The sequence below is a fragment of the Doryrhamphus excisus genome, chromosome 11 (assembly GCF_030265055.1).
Source record: "Doryrhamphus excisus isolate RoL2022-K1 chromosome 11, RoL_Dexc_1.0, whole genome shotgun sequence".
Lineage (NCBI taxonomy): Eukaryota > Metazoa > Chordata > Actinopteri > Syngnathiformes > Syngnathidae > Doryrhamphus > Doryrhamphus excisus.
In genome coordinates this window covers 7,736,696-7,752,222 of record NC_080476.1, presented here as the reverse complement: position 1 = coordinate 7,752,222, position 15,527 = coordinate 7,736,696, and the positions used below count along the sequence as shown (strand labels likewise).

The window sequence follows — 15,527 nt, the reverse complement described above, 5'->3', positions numbered from 1 at the left end:
CCACACTGGAACTGTGGCATTGGGGTTAACTATCGCTGTTGTGCCTTTATTCATATTTGCACCTGCTTGCCAACTGCAAGCACTCTGTGTGGCCCCGCTTCCACAAAGAGGCATACTTAACAGATATGATCCATGAATCGACCATAACAATGAATTGATCAATAGTACCTTCATTGGCTTCAAAGAGGATGTTCTTGCAGGGAAGTAGCCACAGAGCTTCACAAATCACAAAAATTTCAACATACACCTGTTGTGAATTTTGCTAGAAAACAGCAAGTTGTGCAAACAGTCGTAAAACATTGAACAGTTGGACATGTAAATTCCAAAGTTTAGAGAAGGTCAAATCATTCCACTATAAACGTATATTCTAGTGCAATGGTTATTTTCACCCTGAAAATGTATCCAAAAACGGAATATTTGAGTAGTGAATGTCCAGAATGTCCCAATGCTAAATAACAGTTTGCAGTCCACATCTGTAAAATGGTAGTCTCTTCCGTCTAGTGATTGATTTCCATCAACAATACAGGAAGTAATGAAAGAACACATGCAGTATATTAGGAAGACTCTGCAAATGTCCTTCAAAACTTTTTTTATGGTCCTTATCGCTGGTGGAGAAATTATATGCTATTTACTCCTCAATTTGTGCAAGCAAAGAAAATTGTATTTCTGAGTGAGTGGGTCTTGAAAAGGTACAGCACAGTTGCACTCGCTCTAATCAGTTTTCATGCACAGAGCCCACCGAGACAGCTAAAGCCCAGACACCATGAGCAGAGTCGTGCAGCCTCACACACGCGGCAGCAGACAACGCTCAGAATCAACAATTGCCTTCGCGCCAGCGCTACATGGACCAGTGTGTTGTTTTGATGAACTGTGCCCATGCACCGCATTGCCACATCATTCCTCGTCTGCCCTTCAGGAGCCTGCGCCACATGTCACATTTAACAGTTGGGGTTTTCTCCTGCAGCTCTCTTAATACTTCAGGCTCCTCCACAGTGCACTGCCAAAATGTGATGTGCCATATGGTTCTTGGCAGAGAGAGATATCCTGCTTGGCAAACTGAATTGATGTGTGAAACTCGCAATCAAAATGCAAAGCACTTTGGAACATTTGTGTCAACTACACTAGAACCTCTACAGTCGAGTGTCGCACTTAAATAATCTGTTCCTGAGTCAAACTGTCACCATCATAAAATCTTTGTTAACTGTACTAGTAATTAATTCATTCATTTTCTACCGCTTTTCCTCATGAGGGTCGCAGGGGTTGCTGGAGCCTATCCCAGATGTCTTCGGGCGAGAGGCGGGGTACACCCTGGACTGGTCGCCAGCCAATCACAGGGCACATATAGACAAACAACCATTCACACTCACATTCATACCTATGGACAATTTGGAGTCACCAATTAACATAGCATGTTTTTGGAATGTGGGAGGAAACCGGAGTACCCGGAGAAAACCCACGCATGCACGGGGAGAACATGCAAACTCCTCACAGAGATGGTCGAGTGTGGAATTGAACCCTGGTCTCCTAGCTGTGAGGTCTGCGCGCTAACCACTCGACCGCTGTGCTGCCCTGTACTAGTAATGTTGGAACATTTTAAAATGGTAATATGAGTGTAAAAAGAAGTTAACCACTGTGACGCATTTAACATTCTCAACAGACGAACAGTGTAAAAAGAAATGATGCAACTCCTTACTAAAGTGGCTTCACCAACTAACCGGAACAAAGTTCCTCATAACAGAAATCGAACCAGAGCTCGGTTCACGGGACAAAGTGTAGAGTAAGTCACCACTGATGCACTACACTGCTGAAGCGAATGTCATACAATTTCATGTAAAAAAAAAATCCCACCTATCAACTTAATAGTAAAACAAAAACAAAAAAGTCTATAATCAGTGATTATCAAGTAGTGGTGCTTAAGAGAGAGGAGAGGCAGGCAGATAACAAGTTTTCAATAAAGACTCCAGTTGAGTTCTAATTATGCTTTTTCCACTTCTCTGACCTATGAATGTAATTGCAATGTTGTATTCTCGTTTTACTATGCCAAAGTTTCAGATAATGAGGTTTGTGCTTTTGGAAGTGAGCCCTGAGAGAAGTTTGTGATTGCTCAAAAGGCTCAGTTTCAAAAGGCGTGGTAAAACTGCCCCTTTGTGATGTCACAGAGGGGTGGACTTCGTTATATGGTTCATAGTTAGGAAGCACTTTGGGTGTGTGACCAGTCACAGAGGAGTGGGCATGCCTGGAGGCGGGCCTTGAGTGGAATAAATTAAAACAGACAGTTTTGGCGGGAAGCACAAACACTGCTGGAATAGGTGCAGATTCTGGAAAATGTAAAAAGTTTTCTGTGCGGGTTATTGTGTGTAGCTGCTCTATAGGAGACCACAACTCAATAAAAAGGCTCGAAAAATTTGCATAAAAGGTCCTCTTTAAATCTGAACTGAGGTTTGTGCAAAATGCGTCTTAAGACTTAACGTCTTAAGTGACAACTGTCACTCATTGTGGCCTAGTGGTTAGCATGTTCGCCACACAGTCATAAGATCGTGGGTTCGTGACTAAGGTTGGGCCTATCTTTGAGGAGTTAGCATGTTGTCCCTGTGTGTGTCCCGGCTTCCTCCCCCATTCCAAAAATATGAGTATGTTAATACTCTAAATTGTCCAAAGGTATGAAGTCAGTGTTAGTGGTTGTTTATATGTGACCTACGTCCTGTATGTCACCCTGGCTGGTGACCAGTCCCCCCCAAAGTGAGTCCAGCAGACCCCCATGACCCTGGTGAGGACAAGCAGCATAGAAAATTAATATGTGCTAAATAAGAGCGGGTCTTCTTCCATGGCGCTGTGACTAATTAGTGCATTTTCTGAGCTATGAGCCTGTCATTTCTTTCTTGACTGGATGCGCTGACTTTGCGCTGATTTTTTTTTTTTTTTGCAGCAATTAATGCATGAAAAACTATACAGACCATGCCTTCATCAAAAAAAATAGTTTCTCAGCACACTAAAGACATGGCGGAGGATGTTTTGAAAAAGCTAGCACTGAGCATACGAGCCAGTAAATTTTACGCACCACAGCTTTATGAGTCAACAGATATAGCCAGCCTGGCACTCGCCCTGGTGGATGAGCATACATTCATGAAGAAAGAATTAAGGAGGACACGCTCTTCTGTTTGCTTCAGAAAAATCTATTATATATGAAATGATTCAATACTATCAAACAGGTGACACATAATTCAGAGTAAGATGTTTTATTGTGTGCTTACAGACGCTGGGTTATATATTTTAAGTGTGTACCAGTAGAGGATACATGGCTTCAGGTCAAATGTCTGAAGGGGTACAAGGCTGTGAAAAGTTTGGGAACTTTAGAGGTATTGACAAACTTTTCTTGTATAGAATTTTGCAATTGTTTTCTTGAGTCAAGCATTTCAATTCCAAAAATGTCTTTACAGCCTCCATTGATATCATAAGGCTCTCCTTTATGTTCTCTCATCTTCGGGATACCCAATGGGCCTGCTGCCAGTTCAATATCTGTGTGCAGTCGGCCAAAGAAAAACAGAGTACCGGCCACGCTATTTAGAACGACGAGGAGAATAAAGCGAGGACGATGGGAGGCCTTGTTGAAAAGGTAAGGAAGCCGAGTGACAATTAAATACTCATATACCCTGAGTACAAACTCCCTGAGCATATTGACTGTGGTGTTCCGACTCCATCAACATCCACCAAATTAGGCACCAAAACATCTTTAACCTCGGGTCATATGAATAATCCAATCTACATGGGTCAAGGTCAGGTTTAATGTCATCTGATCATTCTCCTATTGACTGTTTCTGTGTTATAAATAGCATAATGCATGCAAACAATAAAACAGTAGTAAAAGTGATGTTTACTATACAAATCAGACCAGTGCAGTTTTGATTGTATAAAATGGGGACTATTGTGTTTTCCTTGCAGCATTGAATACCGACGTGGTGCTATTGTGAAATTCTAATGGTGTTCCCACAGGGGAGAAAAGCAAATGCTGCCTCTGCTGTGTACGGACAGGTGCAGTCCTCCTCCTCCTCCTTCGATCCTCAATAGACACTTTAATGACGACTTTGGCGAGCTGGAGCCCGCGGCTCTGTAACTCGACAGCCGTTGACAGACATTTTGGAAAGGCTTCCTCTAAAGCACCACGCTGCCATTGTTAAGGTGACAGAGGAGTACACGGCCAAATGTATTCAAATCTAAAAATAACATTGCATGAAATTTCACCGCTCCATCTCTGCTACTGTTTTCTCTAATGCCTTTGGAAGAAATCTGGAAATCTTTAGAAATTAGGCATGACAATGATAATTTGCATTTCAATAGCACCTGTTAATGCCATCATTTAGTGGGATATACACTCATTAGAGATGCTCGATATTGGCTTTTTACCTATACTATGTGAAACCGATATCTCTATCAACCGATACTAATATTGGGCAGCAGCTCTTTCCTTGAACTAATGTCACATGTCATGTAATGGATGAACACATTATGCTTCTTTACTTTTACTGTGGTGTCACATGATTCATTTCACAAATACCCACTATTTGTTCAAACAGACAAACAACCATTCACACTCACATTCATACCTATGGACAATTTGGAGTCGCCAATTAACCTAGCACGTTTTTGGAATGTGGGAGGAAACCGGAGTACCCGGAGAAAACCCACGCATGCACGGGGAAAACATGCAAACTCCACACAGAGATGGCCGAGGGTGGAATCGAACCCGGGTCTCCTAGCTGTGTGGCCCGCGCACTAACCACTTAGTGCCACGGCCCAATGTGCGACATAATAATCATAAAAAAATTTAGACCAATAGTCAACTGAAATAACAATTTAGATGTAATACATTTTAAAATAACGATCCATTGCTGGATCCGTTGCTGGCAACGGTACAATTTGGAAAGCTGCACATTTTTATGTGGCACAAACATCTGTAAATAAAGTGCAAAGTATGAAACTCTACTCCAATCAGTGAAATTATAAACTGGGCTCATTCAGTATACCGCGTATGAATGAAATATATTAGACGTATTGAAGGAAGATACCTAACATAACGAGCAATGCAGGCATCATCATATAAATTGCATATTTGCAATCGAAAGGCAAAAAATAGTGGAGATACTGAGCTAGCAAACTTGTTGCTGTGCGGCGCACAACGCCATCACTCTCTCATTGATACCAGTATTGCCAAAAAAACAATAGCGTACTACGCTATAATTCGTAGACAAATGACTTATGCAGAAACCCTAACAGGGTTGAAATTGTTCGTCGTGTTTTTAGAGTGTGTCGCCTCGTACAAAGAGCTCGTTCGGACATAGTAGTAGTAATGGACAATTGTCCATTTCTAACACAATATAGTGCAATATGTTTACTCCCCCATTCTCTTATGGGTGTCACACACAGGATGAAGATACAAGAAAAGGAAGACATACACTATTATGCACCATAATGAGTCACTTTACACAACATTATCCACAAAGTGATTGAACTGTCCCTCATGTACAACAACAACAACAACAACACATTGTATTTGAAAATCTATATGTATCATTATCTGATCTACAGGCAGACTTTAAAGATGTGGATGCACACCCTCCAGACAACACACAGACACACACAAACTCATCAAATTAATGAGTCTGCTCCGCCTTGAGCAATGAAGAATACTCATAAAGCAAAATAACACCATCTTTTGTATTAATATTGCGGCTCAACAAGCATTTATGCTCCACTAGAGTATTGCTTTTCTGCCACGACTATTTCATCGACTTTATGATTTCAAGTCATTATTCAGCCACTCCGGCAGATGATTCAACCAAATTCATTTTATATCCACGAAGAAAAAGAAAGATGTTGCATTTTTAAAAATTATTTTCTCCCACAGTATTTGCACCAATTTAATCAAGCCAAGTGCCCCCAAATTATGATGCATCGTAAACCGATGTCATATTTTACCACCATTAAAGTGGTGAATCCTGCAATTTCTGACATCATATTTAATCCTTTGTACAATCACCTTCTAATGCATGTTACTGATTTAATGGCAAGAAAAACCTCCTCTTAAAGGGGAACACCAGATAAGTGAGATGTCTCCATGATGTGGGACGGTCCAATCAATATGTAGTGGACGAACAACCCCCCCACGTTTGGAGCATGTCCAAAGAAAGAAGAGTGGACCTATGATGTCATCCACATGTAAACTAGGCTGCCTCCATAATGAATTGGGAATGGAGTTAATGGGATCATTTTGACAGCTTAAAGGTTTTTACTCCAACCTGGACTCATGTGAAGCTGCATATATAAGGTTGAACAAAGCGACATGGACTAAATTTGATTAAAAAGCTTCATTTTTCTTCCTCAAACATCAAATTGTGCCGACCTTTGGCTTATTTTTACTCCTTCTCCTTAGCCTTTTTGAATGCACTTAAGAAAATGTACAGGGTGCATTTTACAAGAATAGAAATAGCAGCACCATCTCCAAATAATCCACTTGCTTTCTCTCGTCAAATAATTACATTTGTTTTTGCATTTTGGGGATTTTACAGTGTTTCACAATTGTATGCTTCCCATATCTAAAATACACAATATGAGTTGACATGATATGCCATTATTTCTATATTCAGTACCATTTCACTAACAAAATTTGTGTTTGGGTTTGAGATATTGACATGGATAGACAGAGAGGTAGATATTAAGGAAATTCAAGAATTCAAACAACAATGGATATGTTGTACTCTAGGAGAACCTTTGTTTTGTGTTTGTCCTTTTTTAAATTAAAAATAAATAATAAATTTGCAAAATAATACATTTTGCAAATTTACTATTATTTTTCCTTATAATACGTAATATGATTCACATATACAACATATTTTTTGCATGATCTAAAGTTGATACAATACAGAATATAACAGATCTGAGGCTCATACACCTTATTGCAAATATAAGCAGCGTACAAAAAGTCATAGTCATGTCCAAATGGGCTCACCATAGAAGAAGACGCTGAGCAGGAGTCCAATGATCATCATCCTGTGCGCGGACATCGGACACTTTTGAGTTAAAAGGCGGACTATGAAACTCGCACCCGGGCTGGCTGCAGCTTACTGAGGACTCTGCCGCTGCCACATGCAAGCCTCCTGCGTGAGGAAGATGACGATGATGATGCGCCCACACGCACTCGGTCCGATCGGACGGCCAGGTGGAGATGCACAAAAGTTGGCCAACAACACCGACCCAACCAACCAAATCCTGCCGTGCGCTCTACTGGAAGCAGCACATAAGTTCTCGCGATCTTTACCGCTCCATGTCTTTTTTACATTCCTCCTTTAAGATTGATTTCAAAATGTCCATAAGTGGTCTCTCTGATCCGGTATCTGTTGCTCCACAGTTGTCCACTGTAGAGAAGTGGGACGGTAGAAAGCCTGCATCCCCTGATATTATAGGCATCACATGATTGGCCCCTGAAAAAGAGGGAATAATCCCAGGAGCTGTTGCAAATGTTTCCTGCAGGGGAACAGCTGTGTGCGTGGACACATCAACATGATGGACAGCAGTGGCTGCGAGATCACACAGAAGGGGAAAAGTTGTAACACATATTTACCTAAAACTACTTTTACTTATTTTGGCTTTACTGCACGGCCATCAAAACTAGAAATACATGCTTGTAAACAACCACCATGTACCTCACCTGACATTGTCAAGATTTTTCTCTTACATTGTTGTTGTGAATGAAGGCTTGTTTCTTTTGTAATGCATTTTTCACTAACGGGAGTCACCTATTCCACCTATAAAGCCCTCTAAAAAAACATTCAAAAACCTCCAACAACATTGTATGAATATATACACTGTAACCATGAAGTAACATGCACATTCATGACAACATATAATGACATATAATGACATATATGTCATTTTAAGCATTACCGGAACTTCTTTCCTGCAAATATATGCTATTCTCACATGTGGAAATTGTTCAAAGATGGATTTTGGAAAATGATATCATTACGATAGGCCACCATAAAAGGAAAAAAAGTTCAAAAAAGGCAGAGAAAGATGGCTGCTAAACCTGTTTCTTTTGAGTATTATATTTTCAGAGCTGGAAATAGAGAAAACTACAGATTGATCATTTCGTTATACCGCTTTCCTCTAAATGCCCCAACTGTATAAGTTCCCAATTATTCAATAAACACCATAAATTCATACTCAAACCTGTGGTGTGACGTAATAAAGTAACACCCACAATGCTCTTGTCATTAAAACTAGCATCCACTAACGCCAGTCTTCCGTCAGAGTGATAGCAAATACAGTATTACCGCTCATACCAACCACAGGCTACTGAGAAGCAACTTAACGGTTTGTTTACAACAAATTTATGTTCATCTGCTAATAACAGCGCAGCACAACGATAAAGGACAAATCCAAAAATGTATTCATGCAAAATGACTTCTGTAAGAAAACTAGACAGTTAGAAGTGCTACATTCATCATATCAGATTTCACCACTGTTTGAGTGCTGTGGTTTTAAACTATTTCATGTCTTTATGCAGCACACCATGCACACTCACACAAATGGAGCAAATCATTTCAACGGCATGCACGGTTATTCACTTTAATCTGCCAAACATTGTACAAATGCTAAATGTGAATGTGACCTAAGTGTCTTACCAGAAGTGACACAAACTACCTGTAGGTCACATGGTTGCACTAATAGCAATCCCACACACACTAGGGCATGGTTACAAAAGCATACAAGAGTGTTATACAGATTGTTAATTACAGTTTCATTAACCCTTTTAAAAAATGCTATAAATAGTTATGGTTATGGTTTTATTTCATTTGAACATGCATCAGATTACAATTGAATGCATCACATAATCAGTTCACAGTTCCACATGTCCAAAAGGAGTAGGAAGAAGCAAAGCTTATTAAATCCTACCCCTCCATCTGGTACTTTTACAATCAGTAACTGTTACATTTGTTCACTTCCGGCTTTCCAAATATAGTTTTTTTTTTTTTTTTGGGGGGGGGGGGGGTATTTTATTTTTGTCACGTACCGAAGTATGAGGTGATAAAAATATATATATTTTTAAATAAAATAAAAAACAAAAAATTTAAACAAAATTAAAAAACTTAAACTATAAATGTGTAAACATTAATTTTTTGCCTATCCTGCAATTGCATGTACTGATTTAAACACACAAAACGTAAATCTTCTCTATATACAACTGAAATGTGTACTGCACGTAACAAATTGTGCTAGAAATACAGGGTTGTCATGTTCTCTGCATTTCACATGTGTGGTGGTCTTAATGGTTAAATGCTAAATGAAATAGGTTCCTTCTCCTTTCTCATTGTGAGACCCTGCAAACGTGGTCCTTTCATATCAGCTTGCAACAGGATTGGGACTGTGAAATCGTCACTTGTTCCACTGCTGCAGCCGGCCTGTGGGATGGTGGGCTTTTTTGTCAACGGGGAATGGCACGCAATGAGAATTGCACTGAGCCGTAATATTATTGCCTTATTTTTCATGTTGCTCACCAAGGAAGACAATGATTGTGCAGACAGTTGGAGTTGGATCAGATGAGATAGTTTATCATAGGTTGAGCACAGCCAAAAAAAAATTATACGGTTCATGAGAAAAACACTGTGTGCTTTGTGTGCTTAATAAAGCATTTAAAATAATAAACTACCACATTGCTTGTTGTCTCTGTGATCAAAAGAATGCTAAGATATTAGAGAATTAATTTCCATATCCTGCTGAACTGGATGCGCCAGTGACAGGATAGTAACCTGTTACCAGTGATGGTCATTTACATATCACCCCACAGAAACATAATACAGGTACATGTTATGTCATCATTATAACGCAATATCACACCAACTGGTTGCACTTAAGTAGCCCATGAAAGTTTATAGCACCAAGTAATTGGGATGCTCATTGGCGCCTAGTGAATCTATTCCATCACAGCACTGCTCCCATGTGGCCAATGTTATGTATTACATCGGGGTGATGGAGGCTGCAGCTCAACCATAACTGTTTTGGCTGTACACATGCAATGCAACCTAACTATAATGACTATAGTATAGACCAGGGGTGGGCAAATATTTGGACTCGAGGGCCGCATTGAGTTAACAAAATTGTCTGGGGGGCCAGAACATATATTTAACACACACACACTATTTTATGCTTATCATTTTCCTTGAATTATTTGTCTAATTTTATCTGTAAAAGTGTTATCCTATATCAGTTGTATGTTCTCATGTCCCTTTTTTAGGAGCACTTTAAACATCACACCACATCAAACTATGTCATTTAATTTTACAGTTTTGTTGTTTATTTTTTACTAAATCAGACATCCGACTTGCTAGTCATGTTGCCAGTTTGTATGTTAAAAGTTGAAGTTACTTAGAAAGCAACTGGCGGGCCGGATTCAAACGCTTGGTGGGCCGCATGTGGCCCCCGGGCCGTAGTTTGCCCACCCCTGGTATAGACTATTACTATAACTGTAATGAGTCAGATTAGTCATATGTTGGTCAAAAGTCTAAAATTTCAATTTATTGTACTTACCTACATGCTTTCTGGGATTATGTGCTCTTCAGTCGACCTTGGAGAAAGTTGAACATGCACTGCAACAAAATTGCAAAGACAATTGGACATTTTTTTAAAACGTGTACATATATACAATTATATGTATACATATATACATGTGTAATAATACTATAATAACCATAGCTATGTACAGAATGCATGGTACAAGTTAGTTCATATGTATTGCAAGGCAATATGACAACAATAACAATGACTTTTCCAATATAAGTATTATTTGTTTGGTTGCAAACAACACACAAAGTGGCTTCTGAAGACTGCTGGACCATGAATGTGTTCCTTCGTGGGTGCAGACATGACACCTTGAAGGTGACACCTCTGACATTCAGTAAACCATTACTGCTCTGTGTCAACACATCCAAAAGGACATATACAGCACAGCCTGGTGATAATTATCCTAAACGTTAACGCATACAGAAATTTGACTCTATAACGACTGGGTATCAAAATAACTTTCTTCATCGTTTTTTGATCAGGCATTACAATAGGTGCCCTCAGTCACCACTAAGGGGCAATCTGGTTCACAAGACCTGTATCTGCCTTGGAGTACGACACTCATTTGTACAATTACAATATTAAGCATACATTATTGTTAACTTTGGTTGTTAGCAATAAAATTTGGCTTTATTACATTAGTAAAGGCAGAATTATTGTATTAGCCCTCATTAAATGTAGTGTATCAAATGTGTCACGTGAGTGTTGTTGACCCGTATGTAATGGAGGGCGATTAGTGTACTGTATAGTCAGTTGCATTGCTAGTTTGAGTTACACTTTAAGTCTACAAACAAAGTAGAGTAAGAGTAAAAATAAAAAATAGTAAAAAATATTCTACATATTTGTGGCGTTAATCATTTGAGTTTTACAGTCGAAGTAGGAACACCTACTCGCTGTCGTCATCACTTTCCGGTCATCTTACGTAATCACTAGCGTATGTGACGTCAACGCATTTCTCGCCTTGTATCGCGAGTTCTCGTCTGAATAAATCCGCAACGCGGCTTACCAATCGGCCATTTCGTCGGTGCAGGCCATCAGCCGTAAAGGGCAACGGGGAAAACCAAGTTATACTGATTATCTGAAAGGCACATCAAGAAGATCGCACCATGAGTGAGCAAGCTATCTCCTTCGCCAAGGACTTCTTGGCCGGTGGAATCTCCGCCGCCATTTCCAAAACAGCCGTCGCACCCATCGAGAGAGTGAAGCTTCTGCTTCAGGTAAAAAAAAAGCCTTCTGAGCAAGTTAGCTTGCTAGCTAATGTCGTATTGCTAAATGCGGTAGAGCACAGTTCTGTTCAATGTAAGCTTACCAAGCCAGACTTTATCTCAGTTAAAGCACACTAAAGCTTGTGTTGTGCGATTTAAGCCTACGAATGGTGATAGTGTCGGTCCAATGATGTAAGGTCATCACGGGATTGTGAATGACCTACACCAGCCGGCTGCTAATGCTAATGTTAGCTCCCCCACGTTAACCTTAGCCGGCGTAGCTAACAAAGGACAAACCTCGCAGTGACATTAGGACACTTTGTACAAATATTTCTAAAAACAAATACGTTTTATAACACGACCTACATCCAATTCATACGTGTGATTTCATGCCATGTCTTCATTACAGTGGGTTTTAATTTAACCTTAACCGTCCTGTATGCTAATGTGTAAGGAGTCTTGGGGAAATGGCTGTTCTTGTTCTTCCTTACAACCGGGTCGACAAGTTCCACATCAGTTTTCTCTACTCTGTTCTTACTGCCACTTCCAGAAACCGTTCTCACTCATACGTTGCTTTGGTCATGTACAGGCCCTTGATTGCTTATCAATGAGTGATTTATAGATAAATCATGTTTGCAGAGTGCAGTTAAACTGTTAGCGGTGAGTGATTGTTTGAGTTGTAGATTTAATGGTGTACCAAGGTCAAAACAAGGAGACCTTGTGATGTCACATGATCATCACTTAATTGGCTTTCCAGTTGCTTAGCTAACCTTTTCATTCTTTTCTTTTCCTCCTCATTCCAGGTGCAACATGCCAGCAAGCAGATCACGGCAGATAAGCAGTATAAGGGAATTGTGGACTGCGTTGTCCGTATCCCCAAGGAGCAGGGCTTCCTTTCCTTCTGGAGAGGTAACCTTGCCAATGTCATCAGGTATTTCCCCACCCAGGCCCTCAACTTCGCCTTCAAGGATAAGTACAAGAAGGTCTTCCTTGATGGCGTTGACAAGCGCACCCAGTTCTGGAGGTACTTCGCCGGTAACTTGGCGTCTGGCGGCGCCGCCGGTGCCACCTCCCTATGCTTCGTGTACCCCCTCGACTTCGCCCGTACTCGTCTGGCGGCTGACGTAGGAAAGGCTGGAGCAGGGAGAGAGTTCAGTGGTCTCGGAGACTGCCTGGTGAAGATCTTCAGGTCAGACGGTCTGCGCGGGTTGTACCAGGGCTTCAATGTGTCCGTGCAGGGCATCATCATCTACAGGGCTGCTTACTTTGGCATCTACGACACAGCTAAGGGTAGGCTTTTGTCGTTTTATGCCTTTTACTAACCACAACTCAAAGCTTACTGATTTAAGCCTGTCATTTTCCCCACAGGTATGCTCCCCGACCCTAAGAACACTCACATTTTGGTGAGCTGGATGATCGCCCAGTCTGTGACCGCTGTAGCCGGCCTCACCTCCTACCCATTCGACACTGTCCGTAGGCGTATGATGATGCAGTCTGGCCGCAAAGGAGGTGTGTTTAATTTTCATTTAAAACTTAAAAATGCATGGACACTACCTTGACGTCTTTGCCTCTTGCTCCTCGCTAGCCGACATCATGTACAGCGGAACCATCGACTGCTGGCGCAAGATCGCCCGTGATGAGGGCGGCAAGGCTTTCTTCAAGGGTGCGTGGTCCAATGTGCTCCGTGGCATGGGAGGCGCCTTCGTGCTGGTGTTGTACGATGAGCTGAAGAAGGTCATCTAAATTGTCAACCATGTCACATCACTGTCCAATTCGGCTAAATGTAATAACTTTCCATTTCTTATGGACTCTGCGTTCTGCCTTATTTATGGGAACAAAACTATATTGTCTCTCCACCTAGAAGTGGGCAATGGCTGTACGTTGTGCATCTTGATTTTAAAACGTTCCACACCCCACCCTCCACCAATGTCATTCCTTCAATAAGTATAATACCTCCTGTCATTCACAAGGTTTGTATGGTCCCGACTTGAATAAATCTATTCTGGGGAACAAGTTAAAAAAACATGGATGTCCACTGTCTTTCTCCGCTGTCATAGCATGAAATGAGCACACTGGATCATGAAAAAGTGGATTACACCCAACTGCTATATTTACTCGCGCTTATCTCCTCCTGAGCCTCCCTAGTTAGTGGTCACTGCTAGACTTGTAGACTAGAACCTTGTGACTCTTTGCTCCTCCAGTCTGAAAAGGGGTGATAAACGGTTAGACTGGATTTTATGTTCATCTTGGTTGCGACTTTAGGTACAGATCCAGCGGTGCCGTTTTGGTTACAGAATAGAAACACCAGTAATTACACCTTATTTGACATTTTGATGGTTTATTGGAACATTAAAGTCTATGTTTCTCATACAATACTGTGTATTTCTTTGGGATGGATTCATTAATTGCAAATATTTCCTGGCAGTGATAAATGCTTATACAACTATGTAGGGAAGAGTAGCTGTGATAATATACTTGTAAGTACATATTGAAACATGAAATTAAACGGTTCTAAATCTGGCGTTTTTGCTTATTCCAATGCAGACACGATCATTAATACTTTTACACTACCGGTCCAAATTTTTTTTTTTTAGTTGATTATTGACCATTTTTGTAGCAACACAACTTTCTGCAGTACAGTACTGTTTAACTGATGCTCAGGAGGGTATTCCAAACTGCTTTTACACAGATACTATAGCTTACCTTTGTACCATTTCTAAATATTCATTGGACTCGGGCTTGGATTGCAGTAAGTAACTGGAACAAATGACTAGTAGTGTATGTATGAAAATCATTTGGATAAATAAAACCTGGAACATTCGTGAAACGTTTCAGAGGACAACAAGGAAATTCCAAAGTTCTTGTTTCATTTAATTTAATCTGTCTGTAATACTGGAATGTGGCATTAGGGGGGGGCTTCAGAGGCTAGCAAAAAAGCTTCCTGCGCTTCTGTACTGGCTTGCTACTAACTTTAAAAAGTGGGTGGTAGTATATTGCGCTAATTAATCACTACACATTTATAATAGCAACTATGAGTTCATTAGAAGTATACAATAACAGAAGTTCCACAATTCGGGTTAATATAGTTTCATCTGCCTGTGATTCTACAAAATGGCGCTAGGAGGCTCTAGAGACTAGCAAAATAGCTTTCTGCTCTTCCGTACTGCTTCCGTAATCACGTGACACAGTTAAACTCAGCTCACGTATGGATATAAAATGGATAATATGTGGTGCGAATTTACCAGTATACATTTATTAATTACATTTATGAATTAATGAAACACATAGAACCGTGATGAGGGGTTTGCATCAAGGGCACGAATTTCGAAATCCACTTCCTTAGTACGCCGTGCGTGGGTTTGGCCGCCATGATGGTGAGCATAATCCAGAAACCATTTAATTTTAAACGTCCTCAGCACACTGCTCAGCCATATCCTCGAATAGACGGCCCGAAATACTTCCAGTTGATTATCCATGTAATATAAATATTATTTTGTATGTTGATCGTTAAGTGCGGTAACATTGCAAGGAAGGAGAAAGCCAAATGAAGGGAAAGATTTTTCATACTGCTACTACTGGTTTGTAGGTCACATTTCTGCAGTATTACGGATTTTTACACACACACACATACATATATATATATATACACACACACACACACACACACACACACACACACACACACACACACACACGCTCAGCGCAACA

At 40.5% G+C, this 15,527-nt stretch overlaps 2 protein-coding genes across 2 annotated transcripts in view; one reads left to right on the top strand and one right to left on the bottom strand.

Moving 5' to 3' along the window:
* LOC131138773 (GDNF family receptor alpha-4-like) overlaps nt 1-7,461 on the bottom strand; it is a 36,266-nt gene extending 28,805 nt beyond the window's left edge. The window contains exon 1 of the mRNA XM_058087989.1: nt 7,004-7,461. Within this exon, the coding sequence (XP_057943972.1) occupies nt 7,004-7,058 (55 nt within the window). The 5' untranslated portion in view covers nt 7,059-7,461. The remainder of the gene's footprint in view (nt 1-7,003) is intronic.
* Nucleotides 7,462-11,613: 4,152 nt separating this feature from the next.
* On the top strand, nt 11,614-14,192 carry si:dkey-251i10.1 (uncharacterized protein LOC100038774 homolog). Its single transcript, XM_058087996.1, has 4 exons — nt 11,614-11,831; nt 12,623-13,109; nt 13,188-13,328; nt 13,405-14,192. Exons 1-4 carry the CDS (start codon nt 11,721-11,723, stop codon nt 13,560-13,562), a joined length of 897 nt encoding a protein of 298 aa, XP_057943979.1. The 5' UTR covers nt 11,614-11,720; the 3' UTR covers nt 13,563-14,192.
* Nucleotides 14,193-15,527: the final 1,335 nt, after the last annotated feature.